At 34.1% G+C, this 18,153-nt stretch overlaps 1 protein-coding gene across 6 annotated transcripts in view; it reads right to left on the reverse strand.

The window, feature by feature from the left end:
* LOC135586092 (ABC transporter C family member 13-like) overlaps positions 1-18,153 on the reverse strand; it is a 135,705-nt gene that overhangs the window by 65,273 nt on the left and 52,279 nt on the right. The window contains exon 1 of one of the 6 annotated variants that reach the window (XM_065183716.1): positions 1,390-1,795. The exons of the other annotated variants lie outside the window; for them this stretch is intronic. Within the exon in view, the coding sequence (XP_065039788.1) occupies positions 1,390-1,415 (26 nt within the window). The 5' untranslated portion in view covers positions 1,416-1,795. Of the gene's footprint in view, positions 1-1,389; positions 1,796-18,153 lie in introns of those variants that run through there. 6 annotated transcript variants of the gene reach the window in all.

Consider the following 18,153-nt stretch of genomic DNA (forward strand, 5'->3'; position numbering starts at 1 on the left):
AAGAGATTCACAAAGATGATACAAATGAATTCATCAAAATCAATAAGATTGAGCAAAATAATTTTCAAGAATGTTATCCTCTTTTCGATTATTTCAAAACATATGATTTTGTTTCATTTATACCAAATAAAAACATTTATCATGTTTAAAACCGAAAGAGTAAGATTTATTACAACAAAAATCAATAAGGTACTTTCATTATGGTAAAAATCAATGATCCATAAATCGTAAAAGATTCATCATCCATAATTTCGAAATTTATTAAGCATGATCATTAAGCATAACACTAAAACATGGTTTCAAAATGTTTAATATTTTCATGCATATCAAATATTTTCAAATTCGAACATGCAAAATTTCAAAACTATATCTTCCATTTTTCATAAATAACTCAATCATCATTATGAGCATATTGTACATGATATTCAAGTCATAAATTATCAAGATGTCAAATAGAGTAGGTTAATTTGAATGTATCATTTTTAGTGAATACCAAGAAGAATCACATCATGAAAGAATTTTGATTCATGGAAAAATTTCATGTATCGAATATCGAGAAATCAAGATGAAAATATATATGTAAAAATATTACAATTTGTATTCAAGAGAAAAATCATCATTTGTTTACAACTCATTCAATTTTGTCAAATCAATATCATGATTTTGATATAACTCATTTCTAATTCAAATCATCAAACCAAAATCATTTTCAAGGGATTCATATAAATCAACAAGATAGAGAAAAATAATTTTCAAGAACAATGCTTTTCTCTTTTTAGTTATTTAAATTCATGTCATTTATGCTAGATAAAAAAGTGCATCAACATTTAGGATCGAAAAATGAATTTTATCATAAAAACCATCAAGACCAATAAATCATAAAAATCATCATGTATAACTTTACAATCTCATGCATAAAATCATCAAATCATAGCATCAAAACTTTCAATGGTTTCATTACAACATCAAGTAAGGTTTTATTGAACATAATTTTGAATGATTCTTATAGATATTTAAAATTTCTTTAGTTTTACTTTATATGATTGACTTTATATTAGCATGCTTCAAATTTTTGTTCTTATGTCAAAACTATACATCATGTTTGAAAACCAAAGATAAGGTTCATAAAAAATCATCAAGCCTTCCATTCAAAAGTCATGCATCGTCATTGAAAATCAATATGGAAATCGTCAAAATACAAATTCTTGCTTCTCAAGCACATATATAAGATTAATCTTACTAGGTGTATAAGCATTAGATTTATATTTAACATTTTACTGCATTAACATAACACATGCAATTTTCAAGAAAATTAATCCTAAACTAAATTAAAAATAACTCAAGAAAGTATTATGTAATTTCGAAATAAATTAGTGGGATTTTGATTACCTCATTGTTGTAAGAGGGTGAGGCATAGTTTGCCACCTCGCCTTTCTTGATTTTCTCCTCGTCTTCGGAAGAGCTCAATTCATCCCAACTTTTGTTCTTCTTGCGTTCAAAGCAAGTAGTTCCATTCTTTTTGCTTTTTAATTTTTGTTTCATTTGTAGTTTAAGTTCACCATCACTTGAGCTTATGCTCGAGTGGTCTTCATGTGTTCTATGTCCCAAATCCTTCCTATCATTTGGAAGGTTGTTCTCGAGTTTCTTTTTTGTCACATTATTCATTTCGTAGGTCATTAGAGACCCAATAAGTTCTTCGAGAGGGAATGTTTTAAGGTCCTTGGCCTCTTGAATGGCCGTAACTTTTGGATCCCAACTTTTTGGAAGGGATCTTAAGATTTTAGTGACTAGTTCAAAATTAGAAAAACTTTTACCAAGAGCTTTGAGTCCATTGATGACATCCGTGAACCGGGTGTACATGTCTCCGATGGACTCACTTGGTTTCATCCGGAAAAGTTCGTAAGAATGCACAAGAATATTGATTTTGGACTCTTTCACTCGGCTAGTGCCTTCATGAGTGACCTCTAGAGTTCTCCAAATATCAAAAGCCGAGTCACACATCGAAACGCGATTAAATTCACTTTTGTCAAGTGCACAATATAAGGCATTCATAGCCTTTGCATTTAAAGAAAACATCTTCTTCTCCAAATCATTCCAATGGTTCATTGGGAGAGAAGACATTTCAAATCCATTTTCGACTATGTCCCATAAATTCAAATCCAAAGAAAGTAAGAAAACTCTCATTCGAGTTTTCCAACAAGTGTAGTCCGTCCCATTGAAAAAGGGAGGACGAATGAGAGAGTGACCCTCTTGAAAGCCATAAAGAGCCATTTCTATTTGGGTGTTAAACCAAAGTAGAAAACCGTGGCTCTGATACCAATTGTTAGGATCGGAGTGGCACTAAGAGGGGGGGGTGAATTAGTGCAGCGGATTAAAACGTTGATTTCGACAAATTTTTCGTACGATAAGAACGGAACTTGAAAAGCTTAACTTGAAAGCGTATTCTTAAAGTTGCGCAGCAAAGGTAATGATGAAACAAAGCAAGTAAGAAGATTTGCAGTAATGTAAATGACAATAAGAAATGCAAACCAGAGATTACGCCGTTTTTAAAGTGGTTCGGTCAAGTGACCTACATCCACTTGCGAGGCCCCTCTTCGATGAGGCTTCCACCTTCCACTAGCAAATCTCTTGAAAGTGAAGGGTGAATACCCCTCTTACAACTTTTACAAGCGGTTCACTCTCTTACAGATTTTCAACAAGAAAGAAGGAGGTGAACACTAGCAAATTGAAAACAAGACAAGCTAACACTTTTCTAAGGCTTTTCTCTCAAACACTTGCTGCTCAAAAAGTTGTTCTCTCAGCTGAGATTTGAGGGGTATTTATAGGCCTCAAGAGGATTCAAATTTGGGCTTCAAAATTTGAATTCTCTTTGGGTTCCCGCTGTTGGAGGTGCCACCGCCCAGCCAAGCGGTGCCACCGCCCAGGGCTCGGGTGCTGGGCGGTGCCACCGCCCAGCCAGGAGGTGTCACCGCCCAGCTCTCGGGTGTTGGGCGGTGCCACCGCCCAGCTAGGCGGTGCCACCGCCTACAGTGTTTTCAGCCCGACTACAGTGTTTTCAGCCACTAGTTGGGCTTCAATCTTGGCTCTCTAGTTCGCTGGTTTAGCTTAATTTTTAGCCTAAACCAACTCTGACTTTGGGCCCAGTTGGCCTCTAACCAGGATATAGGATTATCTCTTAATCCTAATCCTAATTACAAGTGGACTACATAACCAAAACACATCCTAAGCAAATTTTCAACCGCGAACGTCGAGTCTTGTTCTGGCGAGCTTTCCGACGAACTTTCTGCTGACGGGCTTCTAGCAAGCTCCCGAACTTGTGATGACTTTAATGAGTAGCCGAGCCTTCTCGGTGATCTCCGTGAACCTCCGACGATCTCTTCGGCGAACTTCCGAAAATTCCGACAAGTTCCCGATTTCTTCTCGGTTGGTTCTGGCAGCATCTCCGACGATTCTTCGGACTCTTAAACGTCCATCGAACTTGACTCCGGTATTCTCGCTTTGTGTTTTCTGGTTATCGTAGTTAATCCTGCACACACAAGCAAACACTCTACTCCGATCTAGACAATTATTATAACGCAAATTGACATTCTGTTGCCCGGCACGTCATTGGTTGGCGCTTCATCCGATTCTTCGGTGCATCGTCCTCTCTTGCGGCTTGTTGCCCAATCGGCGGTTGACCTCCGCAACCCCGATATCCTTGGCGCAATTTCACTCTCCTTGGCCCGATGCCCGACGCCCGAAGCCTTCTGCCATCCAATATCCTGACGTGATCTCCTCCGACGCAACGTCAATTCCTCCTGCGTTAATTGTCTAATCCTGATCGAGTAGACCTGTATCACTCAAAATGTAGTCAAACATTTAAACACAATCAATTAGTTTCATCATCAAAATCCGAGATTCAACAATCTCCCCCTTTTTGATGATGACAACTAATTGATGACTAACGGAGTTAACCTTAACTCCCCGGAGTTTAACTAAACTCCCCCTATCAATATGCCATTGATAGAACACTTGGATTATCCCAAATCCAAGTAACATTCATCACATGTTATGAAAAACATTTAAACTATCATGCAAATATAAAATATTTAATTCAATGCATGAAGTCATCAATATACTTCTCCCCCTATGTCATCAACAAAAAGGAGAAGTAGCTCTAGCTATTTTAAAAGATATACAAGTTTTTGCAACATAAAGCGAGATTTTCATCACAACATATAAGCACAAAAGTATAGCAAGATTCTTAAGTTCAATCATGGCAATTCAACACTTGCTTCTTGTGCACGATTGCACTTTGCTTTTCTTTGCAATGTGCATGATAGTATTTCTTTGTAATATTCAAAATAGCAAATTGTACATCATGCTAGCTAGCATATTAAAGATGTTCAAGACAGTAAGTTTTTCTTCTCTTTTGAGAAGTGTTATTTTTGCTTCCTTTACAAAGTGCAAGCTAGCAAAGTATTTGAAAAAGTGAGCAAGTTTTGTAACATACAAGCTAGTAAAAATGTCAAAAGCAAATACAAGATAGCTTTCTTATTGAAGTGTGTAAGCTATCGATTCTTACTTCCTATTGCAATGTGCAGGTTGCAAGTCTTGCTTCTTGAGATGGGCAAGATAATGATGTTCAAGAAGACAACTTTTGCTTCTTGAAATAAGCAAGTTAGCAATCTTTGCTACTTAAGATAGGCAAGCAAGCAATCAAGTTTTTGCATCTTCTTGACTTGTGCAAGCAAGCTATCTCCCCCTTTGTCATTGTCAAAAAGAAGGGAAGACCCATTACATCAATTATGACAAAGGTAAGTATCAATCTTAATTGTGCATCATCATATTTTCAAATTAGAATATGCACATTTTCAAAAACCTTATATTCATTCATGCATGATATTGAATAAATCGATCAACATTATAAGGATATCATACATGATACTAAAATTTTTAACTATTTGTCAACATTTTGATCATGATACCAAATATTCATCATTTAGAGTATTCATGATACAAAACATTAAATCAATATTTATAATACATCATTTTAGCGACAACTCATAGTATTTTAAATCATGATTTACATCATATGTAATACATCACATCATAATTAGAAAGCACAAGTATTGCATATATCATTGCAAATCATAAATGTTTCATATCATGATGGTATCAATTTGTCAAATTATATCCTACCAAAAACTTATCCCCATTTGTATTTCATGCATAATTTCACTTCATCACATTAGGAGTATCAAGAGGAATTAATTGGGTGATGAGATTAATATTTCACGAATACATGGAATTGTATAAAAAATCATATCATAAGTGTTTCATACATTCATATCATCACATGAAGGAATATAAACAAAAATTAGTGATGAGATCTTACTTCATGAATACAATAAAATTCATATAGCATATCATGGTTTATTAGAATTAGTCTTCCTTTTGGTGAATAGCAAAAAGAGTGGTAGGAGAGCAAGATCTCAATTCATGCATATCAAATATTCAATCATCAAAATCATGAACCATCTAGAAAATTCTCCTCTTTAAATATTCAAAGAGAGAATCATGATGAACATTCTTGGTTTACATAAAGTTTCAAAACATAATTGTCAAGATTATGAATACTAAAAGACTATGAAACATTTCGACAAATCTCCTTTTAAATAGAAAAGAAAATGTTGATTCATAAAGGATTTCATGTTATGAATTTCAAGAGATCAAGATCATGATTTCAATAAAAAATTATTTAAATTTAAATCATCAAAATCATTATCAAAATCCAAGAGATTCACAAAGATGATACAAATGAATTCATCAAAATCAATAAGATTGAGCAAAATAATTTTCAAGAATGTTATCCTCTTTTCGATTATTTCAAAACATATGATTTTGTTTCATTTATACCAAATAAAAACATTTATTATGTTTAAAACCGAAAGAGTAAGATTTATTACAACAAAAATCAATAAGGTACTTTCATTATGGTAAAAATCAATGATCCATAAATCGTAAAAGATTCATCATCCATAATTTCGAAATTTATTAAGCATGATCATTAAGCATAACACTAAAACATGGTTTCAAAATGTTTAATATTTTCATGCATATCAAATATTTTCAAATTCGAACATGCAAAATTTCAAAACTATATCTTCCATTTTTCATAAATAACTCAATCATCATTATGAGCATATTGTACATGATATTCAAGTCATAAATTATCAAGATGTCAAATAGAGTAGGTTAATTTGAATGTATCATTTTTAGTGAATACCAAGAAGAATCACATCATGAAAGAATTTTGATTCATGGAAAAATTTCATGTATCGAATATCGAGAAATCAAGATGAAAATATATATGTAAAAATATTACAATTTGTATTCAAGAGAAAAATCATCATTTGTTTACAACTCATTCAATTTTGTCAAATCAATATCATGATTTTGATATAACTCATTTCTAATTCAAATCATCAAACCAAAATCATTTTCAAGGGATTCATATAAATCAACAAGATAGAGAAAAATAATTTTCAAGAACAATGCTTTTCTCTTTTTAGTTATTTAAATTCATGTCATTTATGCTAGATAAAAAAGTGCATCAACATTTAGGATCGAAAAATGAATTTTATCATAAAAACCATCAAGACCAATAAATCATAAAAATCATCATGTATAACTTTACAATCTCATGCATAAAATCATCAAATCATAGCATCAAAACTTTCAATGGTTTCATTACAACATCAAGTAAGGTTTTATTGAACATAATTTTGAATGATTCTTATAGATATTTAAAATTTCTTTAGTTTTACTTTATATGATTGACTTTATATTAGCATGCTTCAAATTTTTGTTCTTATGTCAAAACTATACATCATGTTTGAAAACCAAAGATAAGGTTCATAAAAAATCATCAAGCCTTCCATTCAAAAGTCATGCATCGTCATTGAAAATCAATATGGAAATCGTCAAAATACAAATTCTTGCTTCTCAAGCACATATATAAGATTAATCTTACTAGGTGTATAAGCATTAGATTTATATTTAACATTTTACTGCATTAACATAACACATGCAATTTTCAAGAAAATTAATCCTAAACTAAATTAAAAATAACTCAAGAAAGTATTATGTAATTTCGAAATAAATTAGTGGGATTTTGATTACCTCATTGTTGTAAGAGGGTGAGGCATAGTTTGCCACCTCGCCTTTCTTGATTTTCTCCTCGTCTTCGGAAGAGCTCAATTCATCCCAACTTTTGTTCTTCTTGCGTTCAAAGCAAGTAGTTCCATTCTTTTTGCTTTTTAATTTTTGTTTCATTTGTAGTTTAAGTTCACCATCACTTGAGCTTATGCTCGAGTGGTCTTCATGTGTTCTATGTCCCAAATCCTTCCTATCATTTGGAAGGTTGTTCTCGAGTTTCTTTTTTGTCACATTATTCATTTCGTAGGTCATTAGAGACCCAATAAGTTCTTCGAGAGGGAATGTTTTAAGGTCCTTGGCCTCTTGAATGGCCGTAACTTTTGGATCCCAACTTTTTGGAAGGGATCTTAAGATTTTAGTGACTAGTTCAAAATTAGAAAAACTTTTACCAAGAGCTTTGAGTCCATTGATGACATCCGTGAACCGGGTGTACATGTCTCCGATGGACTCACTTGGTTTCATCCGGAAAAGTTCGTAAGAATGCACAAGAATATTGATTTTGGACTCTTTCACTCGGCTAGTGCCTTCATGAGTGACCTCTAGAGTTCTCCAAATATCAAAAGCCGAGTCACACATCGAAACGCGATTAAATTCACTTTTGTCAAGTGCACAATATAAGGCATTCATAGCCTTTGCATTTAAAGAAAACATCTTCTTCTCCAAATCATTCCAATGGTTCATTGGGAGAGAAGACATTTCAAATCCATTTTCGACTATGTCCCATAAATTCAAATCCAAAGAAAGTAAGAAAACTCTCATTCGAGTTTTCCAACAAGTGTAGTCCGTCCCATTGAAAAAGGGAGGACGAATGAGAGAGTGACCCTCTTGAAAGCCATAAAGAGCCATTTCTATTTGGGTGTTAAACCAAAGTAGAAAACCGTGGCTCTGATACCAATTGTTAGGATCGGAGTGGCACTAAGAGGGGGGGGTGAATTAGTGCAGCGGATTAAAACGTTGATTTCGACAAATTTTTCGTACGATAAGAACGGAACTTGAAAAGCTTAACTTGAAAGCGTATTCTTAAAGTTGCGCAGCAAAGGTAATGATGAAACAAAGCAAGTAAGAAGATTTGCAGTAATGTAAATGACAATAAGAAATGCAAACCAGAGATTACGCCGTTTTTAAAGTGGTTCGGTCAAGTGACCTACATCCACTTGCGAGGCCCCTCTTCGATGAGGCTTCCACCTTCCACTAGCAAATCTCTTGAAAGTGAAGGGTGAATACCCCTCTTACAACTTTTACAAGCGGTTCACTCTCTTACAGATTTTCAACAAGAAAGAAGGAGGTGAACACTAGCAAATTGAAAACAAGACAAGCTAACACTTTTCTAAGGCTTTTCTCTCAAACACTTGCTGCTCAAAAAGTTGTTCTCTCAGCTGAGATTTGAGGGGTATTTATAGGCCTCAAGAGGATTCAAATTTGGGCTTCAAAATTTGAATTCTCTTTGGGTTCCCGCTGTTGGAGGTGCCACCGCCCAGCCAAGCGGTGCCACCGCCCAGGGCTCGGGTGCTGGGCGGTGCCACCGCCCAGCCAGGAGGTGTCACCGCCCAGCTCTCGGGTGTTGGGCGGTGCCACCGCCCAGCTAGGCGGTGCCACCGCCTACAGTGTTTTCAGCCCGACTACAGTGTTTTCAGCCACTAGTTGGGCTTCAATCTTGGCTCTCTAGTTCGCTGGTTTAGCTTAATTTTTAGCCTAAACCAACTCTGACTTTGGGCCCAGTTGGCCTCTAACCAGGATATAGGATTATCTCTTAATCCTAATCCTAATTACAAGTGGACTACATAACCAAAACACATCCTAAGCAAATTTTCAACCGCGAACGTCGAGTCTTGTTCTGGCGAGCTTTCCGACGAACTTTCTGCTGACGGGCTTCTAGCAAGCTCCCGAACTTGTGATGACTTTAATGAGTAGCCGAGCCTTCTCGGTGATCTCCGTGAACCTCCGACGATCTCTTCGGCGAACTTCCGAAAATTCCGACAAGTTCCCGATTTCTTCTCGGTTGGTTCTGGCAGCATCTCCGACGATTCTTCGGACTCTTAAACGTCCATCGAACTTGACTCCGGTATTCTCGCTTTGTGTTTTCTGGTTATCGTAGTTAATCCTGCACACACAAGCAAACACTCTACTCCGATCTAGACAATTATTATAACGCAAATTGACATTCTGTTGCCCGGCACGTCATTGGTTGGCGCTTCATCCGATTCTTCGGTGCATCGTCCTCTCTTGCGGCTTGTTGCCCAATCGGCGGTTGACCTCCGCAACCCCGATATCCTTGGCGCAATTTCACTCTCCTTGGCCCGATGCCCGACGCCCGAAGCCTTCTGCCATCCAATATCCTGACGTGATCTCCTCCGACGCAACGTCAATTCCTCCTGCGTTAATTGTCTAATCCTGATCGAGTAGACCTGTATCACTCAAAATGTAGTCAAACATTTAAACACAATCAATTAGTTTCATCATCAAAATCCGAGATTCAACAATCTCCCCCTTTTTGATGATGACAACTAATTGATGACTAACGGAGTTAACCTTAACTCCCCGGAGTTTAACTAAACTCCCCCTATCAATATGCCATTGATAGAACACTTGGATTATCCCAAATCCAAGTAACATTCATCACATGTTATGAAAAACATTTAAACTATCATGCAAATATAAAATATTTAATTCAATGCATGAAGTCATCAATATACTTCTCCCCCTATGTCATCAACAAAAAGGAGAAGTAGCTCTAGCTATTTTTAAAAGATATACAAGTTTTTGCAACATAAAGCGAGATTTTCATCACAACATATAAGCACAAAAGTATAGCAAGATTCTTAAGTTCAATCATGGCAATTCAACACTTGCTTCTTGTGCACGATTGCACTTTGCTTTTCTTTGCAATGTGCATGATAGTATTTCTTTGTAATATTCAAAATAGCAAATTGTACATCATGCTAGCTAGCATATTAAAGATGTTCAAGACAGTAAGTTTTTCTTCTCTTTTGAGAAGTGTTATTTTTGCTTCCTTTACAAAGTGCAAGCTAGCAAAGTATTTGAAAAAGTGAGCAAGTTTTGTAACATACAAGCTAGTAAAAATGTCAAAAGCAAATACAAGATAGCTTTCTTATTGAAGTGTGTAAGCTATCGATTCTTACTTCCTATTGCAATGTGCAGGTTGCAAGTCTTGCTTCTTGAGATGGGCAAGATAATGATGTTCAAGAAGACAACTTTTGCTTCTTGAAATAAGCAAGTTAGCAATCTTTGCTACTTAAGATAGGCAAGCAAGCAATCAAGTTTTTGCATCTTCTTGACTTGTGCAAGCAAGCTATCTCCCCCTTTGTCATTGTCAAAAAGAAGGGAAGACCCATTACATCAATTATGACAAAGGTAAGTATCAATCTTAATTGTGCATCATCATATTTTCAAATTAGAATATGCACATTTTCAAAAACCTTATATTCATTCATGCATGATATTGAATAAATCGATCAACATTATAAGGATATCATACATGATACTAAAATTTTTAACTATTTGTCAACATTTTGATCATGATACCAAATATTCATCATTTAGAGTATTCATGATACAAAACATTAAATCAATATTTATAATACATCATTTTAGCGACAACTCATAGTATTTTAAATCATGATTTACATCATATGTAATACATCACATCATAATTAGAAAGCACAAGTATTGCATATATCATTGCAAATCATAAATGTTTCATATCATGATGGTATCAATTTGTCAAATTATATCCTACCAAAAACTTATCCCCATTTGTATTTCATGCATAATTTCACTTCATCACATTAGGAGTATCAAGAGGAATTAATTGGGTGATGAGATTAATATTTCACGAATACATGGAATTGTATAAAAAATCATATCATAAGTGTTTCATACATTCATATCATCACATGAAGGAATATAAACAAAAATTAGTGATGAGATCTTACTTCATGAATACAATAAAATTCATATAGCATATCATGGTTTATTAGAATTAGTCTTCCTTTTGGTGAATAGCAAAAAGAGTGGTAGGAGAGCAAGATCTCAATTCATGCATATCAAATATTCAATCATCAAAATCATGAACCATCTAGAAAATTCTCCTCTTTAAATATTCAAAGAGAGAATCATGATGAACATTCTTGGTTTACATAAAGTTTCAAAACATAATTGTCAAGATTATGAATACTAAAAGACTATGAAACATTTCGACAAATCTCCTTTTAAATAGAAAAGAAAATGTTGATTCATAAAGGATTTCATGTTATGAATTTCAAGAGATCAAGATCATGATTTCAATAAAAAATTATTTAAATTTAAATCATCAAAATCATTATCAAAATCCAAGAGATTCACAAAGATGATACAAATGAATTCATCAAAATCAATAAGATTGAGCAAAATAATTTTCAAGAATGTTATCCTCTTTTCGATTATTTCAAAACATATGATTTTGTTTCATTTATACCAAATAAAAACATTTATTATGTTTAAAACCGAAAGAGTAAGATTTATTACAACAAAAATCAATAAGGTACTTTCATTATGGTAAAAATCAATGATCCATAAATCGTAAAAGATTCATCATCCATAATTTCGAAATTTATTAAGCATGATCATTAAGCATAACACTAAAACATGGTTTCAAAATGTTTAATATTTTCATGCATATCAAATATTTTCAAATTCGAACATGCAAAATTTCAAAACTATATCTTCCATTTTTCATAAATAACTCAATCATCATTATGAGCATATTGTACATGATATTCAAGTCATAAATTATCAAGATGTCAAATAGAGTAGGTTAATTTGAATGTATCATTTTTAGTGAATACCAAGAAGAATCACATCATGAAAGAATTTTGATTCATGGAAAAATTTCATGTATCGAATATCGAGAAATCAAGATGAAAATATATATGTAAAAATATTACAATTTGTATTCAAGAGAAAAATCATCATTTGTTTACAACTCATTCAATTTTGTCAAATCAATATCATGATTTTGATATAACTCATTTCTAATTCAAATCATCAAACCAAAATCATTTTCAAGGGATTCATATAAATCAACAAGATAGAGAAAAATAATTTTCAAGAACAATGCTTTTCTCTTTTTAGTTATTTAAATTCATGTCATTTATGCTAGATAAAAAAGTGCATCAACATTTAGGATCGAAAAATGAATTTTATCATAAAAACCATCAAGACCAATAAATCATAAAAATCATCATGTATAACTTTACAATCTCATGCATAAAATCATCAAATCATAGCATCAAAACTTTCAATGGTTTCATTACAACATCAAGTAAGGTTTTATTGAACATAATTTTGAATGATTCTTATAGATATTTAAAATTTCTTTAGTTTTACTTTATATGATTGACTTTATATTAGCATGCTTCAAATTTTTGTTCTTATGTCAAAACTATACATCATGTTTGAAAACCAAAGATAAGGTTCATAAAAAATCATCAAGCCTTCCATTCAAAAGTCATGCATCGTCATTGAAAATCAATATGGAAATCGTCAAAATACAAATTCTTGCTTCTCAAGCACATATATAAGATTAATCTTACTAGGTGTATAAGCATTAGATTTATATTTAACATTTTACTGCATTAACATAACACATGCAATTTTCAAGAAAATTAATCCTAAACTAAATTAAAAATAACTCAAGAAAGTATTATGTAATTTCGAAATAAATTAGTGGGATTTTGATTACCTCATTGTTGTAAGAGGGTGAGGCATAGTTTGCCACCTCGCCTTTCTTGATTTTCTCCTCGTCTTCGGAAGAGCTCAATTCATCCCAACTTTTGTTCTTCTTGCGTTCAAAGCAAGTAGTTCCATTCTTTTTGCTTTTTAATTTTTGTTTCATTTGTAGTTTAAGTTCACCATCACTTGAGCTTATGCTCGAGTGGTCTTCATGTGTTCTATGTCCCAAATCCTTCCTATCATTTGGAAGGTTGTTCTCGAGTTTCTTTTTTGTCACATTATTCATTTCGTAGGTCATTAGAGACCCAATAAGTTCTTCGAGAGGGAATGTTTTAAGGTCCTTGGCCTCTTGAATGGCCGTAACTTTTGGATCCCAACTTTTTGGAAGGGATCTTAAGATTTTAGTGACTAGTTCAAAATTAGAAAAACTTTTACCAAGAGCTTTGAGTCCATTGATGACATCCGTGAACCGGGTGTACATGTCTCCGATGGACTCACTTGGTTTCATCCGGAAAAGTTCGTAAGAATGCACAAGAATATTGATTTTGGACTCTTTCACTCGGCTAGTGCCTTCATGAGTGACCTCTAGAGTTCTCCAAATATCAAAAGCCGAGTCACACATCGAAACGCGATTAAATTCACTTTTGTCAAGTGCACAATATAAGGCATTCATAGCCTTTGCATTTAAAGAAAACATCTTCTTCTCCAAATCATTCCAATGGTTCATTGGGAGAGAAGACATTTCAAATCCATTTTCGACTATGTCCCATAAATTCAAATCCAAAGAAAGTAAGAAAACTCTCATTCGAGTTTTCCAACAAGTGTAGTCCGTCCCATTGAAAAAGGGAGGACGAATGAGAGAGTGACCCTCTTGAAAGCCATAAAGAGCCATTTCTATTTGGGTGTTAAACCAAAGTAGAAAACCGTGGCTCTGATACCAATTGTTAGGATCGGAGTGGCACTAAGAGGGGGGGGTGAATTAGTGCAGCGGATTAAAACGTTGATTTCGACAAATTTTTCGTACGATAAGAACGGAACTTGAAAAGCTTAACTTGAAAGCGTATTCTTAAAGTTGCGCAGCAAAGGTAATGATGAAACAAAGCAAGTAAGAAGATTTGCAGTAATGTAAATGACAATAAGAAATGCAAACCAGAGATTACGCCGTTTTTAAAGTGGTTCGGTCAAGTGACCTACATCCACTTGCGAGGCCCCTCTTCGATGAGGCTTCCACCTTCCACTAGCAAATCTCTTGAAAGTGAAGGGTGAATACCCCTCTTACAACTTTTACAAGCGGTTCACTCTCTTACAGATTTTCAACAAGAAAGAAGGAGGTGAACACTAGCAAATTGAAAACAAGACAAGCTAACACTTTTCTAAGGCTTTTCTCTCTCAAACACTTGCTGCTCAAAAAGTTGTTCTCTCAGCTGAGATTTGAGGGGTATTTATAGGCCTCAAGAGGATTCAAATTTGGGCTTCAAAATTGAATCTCTTTGGGTTCCGCTGTTGGAGGTGCCACCGCCCAGCCAAGCGGTGCCACCGCCCAGGGCTCGGGTGCTGGGCGGTGCACCGCCCAGCCAGGAGGTGTCACCAGCCCAGCTCTCGGGTGTTGGCGGTGCCACCGCCCAGCTAGGCGGTGCCACCGCCTACAGTGTTTTTCAGCCCGACTACAGTGTTTTCAGCCACTAGTTGGGCTTCAATCTTGGCTCTCTAGTTCGCTGGTTTAGCTTAATTTTTAGCCTAAACCAACTCTGACTTTGGCCCAGTTGGCCTCTAACCAGGATATAGGATTATCTCTTAATCCTAATCCTAATTACAAGTGGACTACATAACCAAAAACACATCCTAAGCAAATTTTCAACCGCGAACGTCGAGTCTTGTTCTGGCGAGCTTTCCGACGAACTTTCTGCTGACGGGCTTCTAGCAAGCTCCCGAACTTGTGATGACTTTAATGAGTAGCCGAGCCTTCTCGGTGATCTCCGTGAACCTCCGACGATCTCTTCGGCGAACTTCCGAAAATTCCGACAAGTTCCCGATTTCTTCTCGGTTGGTTCTGGCAGCATCTCCGACGATTCTTCGGACTCTTAAACGTCCATCGAACTTGACTCCGGTATTCTCGCTTTGTGTTTTCTGGTTATCGTAGTTAATCCTGCACACACAAGCAAACACTCTACTCCGATCTAGACAATTATTATAACGCAAATTGACATTCTGTTGCCCGGCACGTCATTGGTTGGCGCTTCATCCGATTCTTCGGTGCATCGTCCTCTCTTGCGGCTTGTTGCCCAATCGGCGGTTGACCTCCGCAACCCCGATATCCTTGGCGCAATTTCACTCTCCTTGGCCCGATGCCCGACGCCCGAAGCCTTCTGCCATCCAATATCCTGACGTGATCTCCTCCGACGCAACGTCAATTCCTCCTGCGTTAATTGTCTAATCCTGATCGAGTAGACCTGTATCACTCAAAATGTAGTCAAACATTTAAACACAATCAATTAGTTTTATCATCAAAATCCGAGATTCAACAATCTCCCCCTTTTTGATGATGACAACTAATTGATGACTAACGGAGTTAACCTTAACTCCCCGGAGTTTAACTAAACTCCCCCTATCAATATGCCATTGATAGAACACTTGGATTATCCCAAATCCAAGTAACATTCATCACATGTTATGAAAAACATTTAAACTATCATGCAAATATAAAATATTTAATTCAATGCATGAAGTCATCAATATACTTCTCCCCCTATGTCATCAACAAAAAGGAGAAGTAGCTCTAGCTATTTTAAAAGATATACAAGTTTTTGCAAACATAAAGCGAGATTTTCATCACAACATATAAGCACAAAAGTATAGCAAGATTCTTAAGTTCAATCATGGCAATTCAACACTTGCTTCTTGTGCACGATTGCACTTTGCTTTTCTTTGCAATGTGCATGATAGTATTTCTTTGTAATATTCAAAATAGCAAATTGTACATCATGCTAGCTAGCATATTAAAGATGTTCAAGACAGTAAGTTTTTCTTCTCTTTTGAGAAGTGTTATTTTTGCTTCCTTTACAAAGTGCAAGCTAGCAAAGTATTTGAAAAAGTGAGCAAGTTTTGTAACATACAAGCTAGTAAAAATGTCAAAAGCAAATACAAGATAGCTTTCTTATTGAAGTGTGTAAGCTATCGATTCTTACTTCCTATTGCAATGTGCAGGTTGCAAGTCTTGCTTCTTGAGATGGGCAAGATAATGATGTTCAAGAAGACAACTTTTGCTTCTTGAAATAAGCAAGTTAGCAATCTTTGCTACTTAAGATAGGCAAGCAAGCAATCAAGTTTTTGCATCTTCTTGACTTGTGCAAGCAAGCTATCTCCCCCTTTGTCATTGTCAAAAAGAAGGGAAGACCCATTACATCAATTATGACAAAGGTAAGTATCAATCTTAATTGTGCATCATCATATTTTCAAATTAGAATATGCACATTTTCAAAAACCTTATATTCATTCATGCATTATATTGAATAAATCGATCAACATTATAAGGATATCATACATGATACTAAAATTTTTAACTATTTGTCAACATTTTGATCATGATACCAAATATTCATCATTTAGAGTATTCATGATACAAAACATTAAATCAATATTTATAATACATCATTTTAGCGACAACTATAGTATTTTAAATCATGATTTACATCATATGTAATACATCACATCATAATTAGAAAGCACAAGTATTGCATATATCATTGCAAATCATAAATGTTTCATATCATGATGGTATCAATTTGTCAAATTATATCCTACCAAAAACTTATCCCCATTTGTATTTCATGCATAATTTCACTTCAATCACATTAGGAGTATCAAGAGGAATTAATTGGGTGATGAGATTAATATTTCACGAATACATGGAATTGTATAAAAAATCATATCATAAGTGTTTCATACATTCATATCATCACATGAAGGAATATAAACAAAAATTAGTGATGAGATCTTACTTCATGAATACAATAAAATTCATATAGCATATCATGGTTTATTAGAATTAGTCTTCCTTTTGGTGAATAGCAAAAAGAGTGGTAGGAGAGCAAGATCTCAATTCATGCATATCAAATATTCAATCATCAAAATCATGAACCATCTAGAAAATTCTCCTCTTTAAATATTCAAAGAGAGAATCATGATGAACATTCTTGGTTTACATAAAGTTTCAAAACATAATTGTCAAGATTATGAATACTAAAAGACTATGAAACATTTCGACAAATCTCCTTTTAAATAGAAAAGAAAATGTTGATTCATAAAGGATTTCATGTTATGAATTTCAAGAGATCAAGATCATGATTTCAATAAAAAATTATTTAAATTTAAATCATCAAAATCATTATCAAAATCCAAGAGATTCACAAAGATGATACAAATGAATTCATCAAAATCAATAAGATTGAGCAAAATAATTTTCAAGAATGTTATCCTCTTTTCGATTATTTCAAAACATATGATTTTGTTTCATTTATACCAAATAAAAACATTTATCATGTTTAAAACCGAAAGAGTAAGATTTATTACAACAAAAATCAATAAGGTACTTTCATTATGGTAAAAATCAATGATCCATAAATCGTAAAAGATTCATCATCCATAATTTCGAAATTTATTAAGCATGATCATTAAGCATAACACTAAAACATGGTTTCAAAATGTTTAATATTTTCATGCATATCAAATATTTTCAAATTCGAACATGCAAAATTTCAAAACTATATCTTCCATTTTTCATAAATAACTCAATCATCATTATGAGCATATTGTACATGATATTCAAGTCATAAATTATCAAGATGTCAAATAGAGTAGGTTAATTTGAATGTATCATTTTTAGTGAATACCAAGAAGAATCACATCATGAAAGAATTTTGATTCATGGAAAAATTTCATGTATCGAATATCGAGAAATCAAGATGAAAATATATATGTAAAAATATTACAATTTGTATTCAAGAGAAAAATCATCATTTGTTTACAACTCATTCAATTTTGTCAAATCAATATCATGATTTTGATATAACTCATTTCTAATTCAAATCATCAAACCAAAATCATTTTCAAGGGATTCATATAAATCAACAAGATAGAGAAAAATAATTTTCAAGAACAATGCTTTTCTCTTTTTAGTTATTTAAATTCATGTCATTTATGCTAGATAAAAAAGTGCATCAACAT

The sequence above is a fragment of the Musa acuminata genome, chromosome BXJ1-5 (genome assembly GCF_036884655.1).
Source record: "Musa acuminata AAA Group cultivar baxijiao chromosome BXJ1-5, Cavendish_Baxijiao_AAA, whole genome shotgun sequence".
Lineage (NCBI taxonomy): Eukaryota > Viridiplantae > Streptophyta > Magnoliopsida > Zingiberales > Musaceae > Musa > Musa acuminata.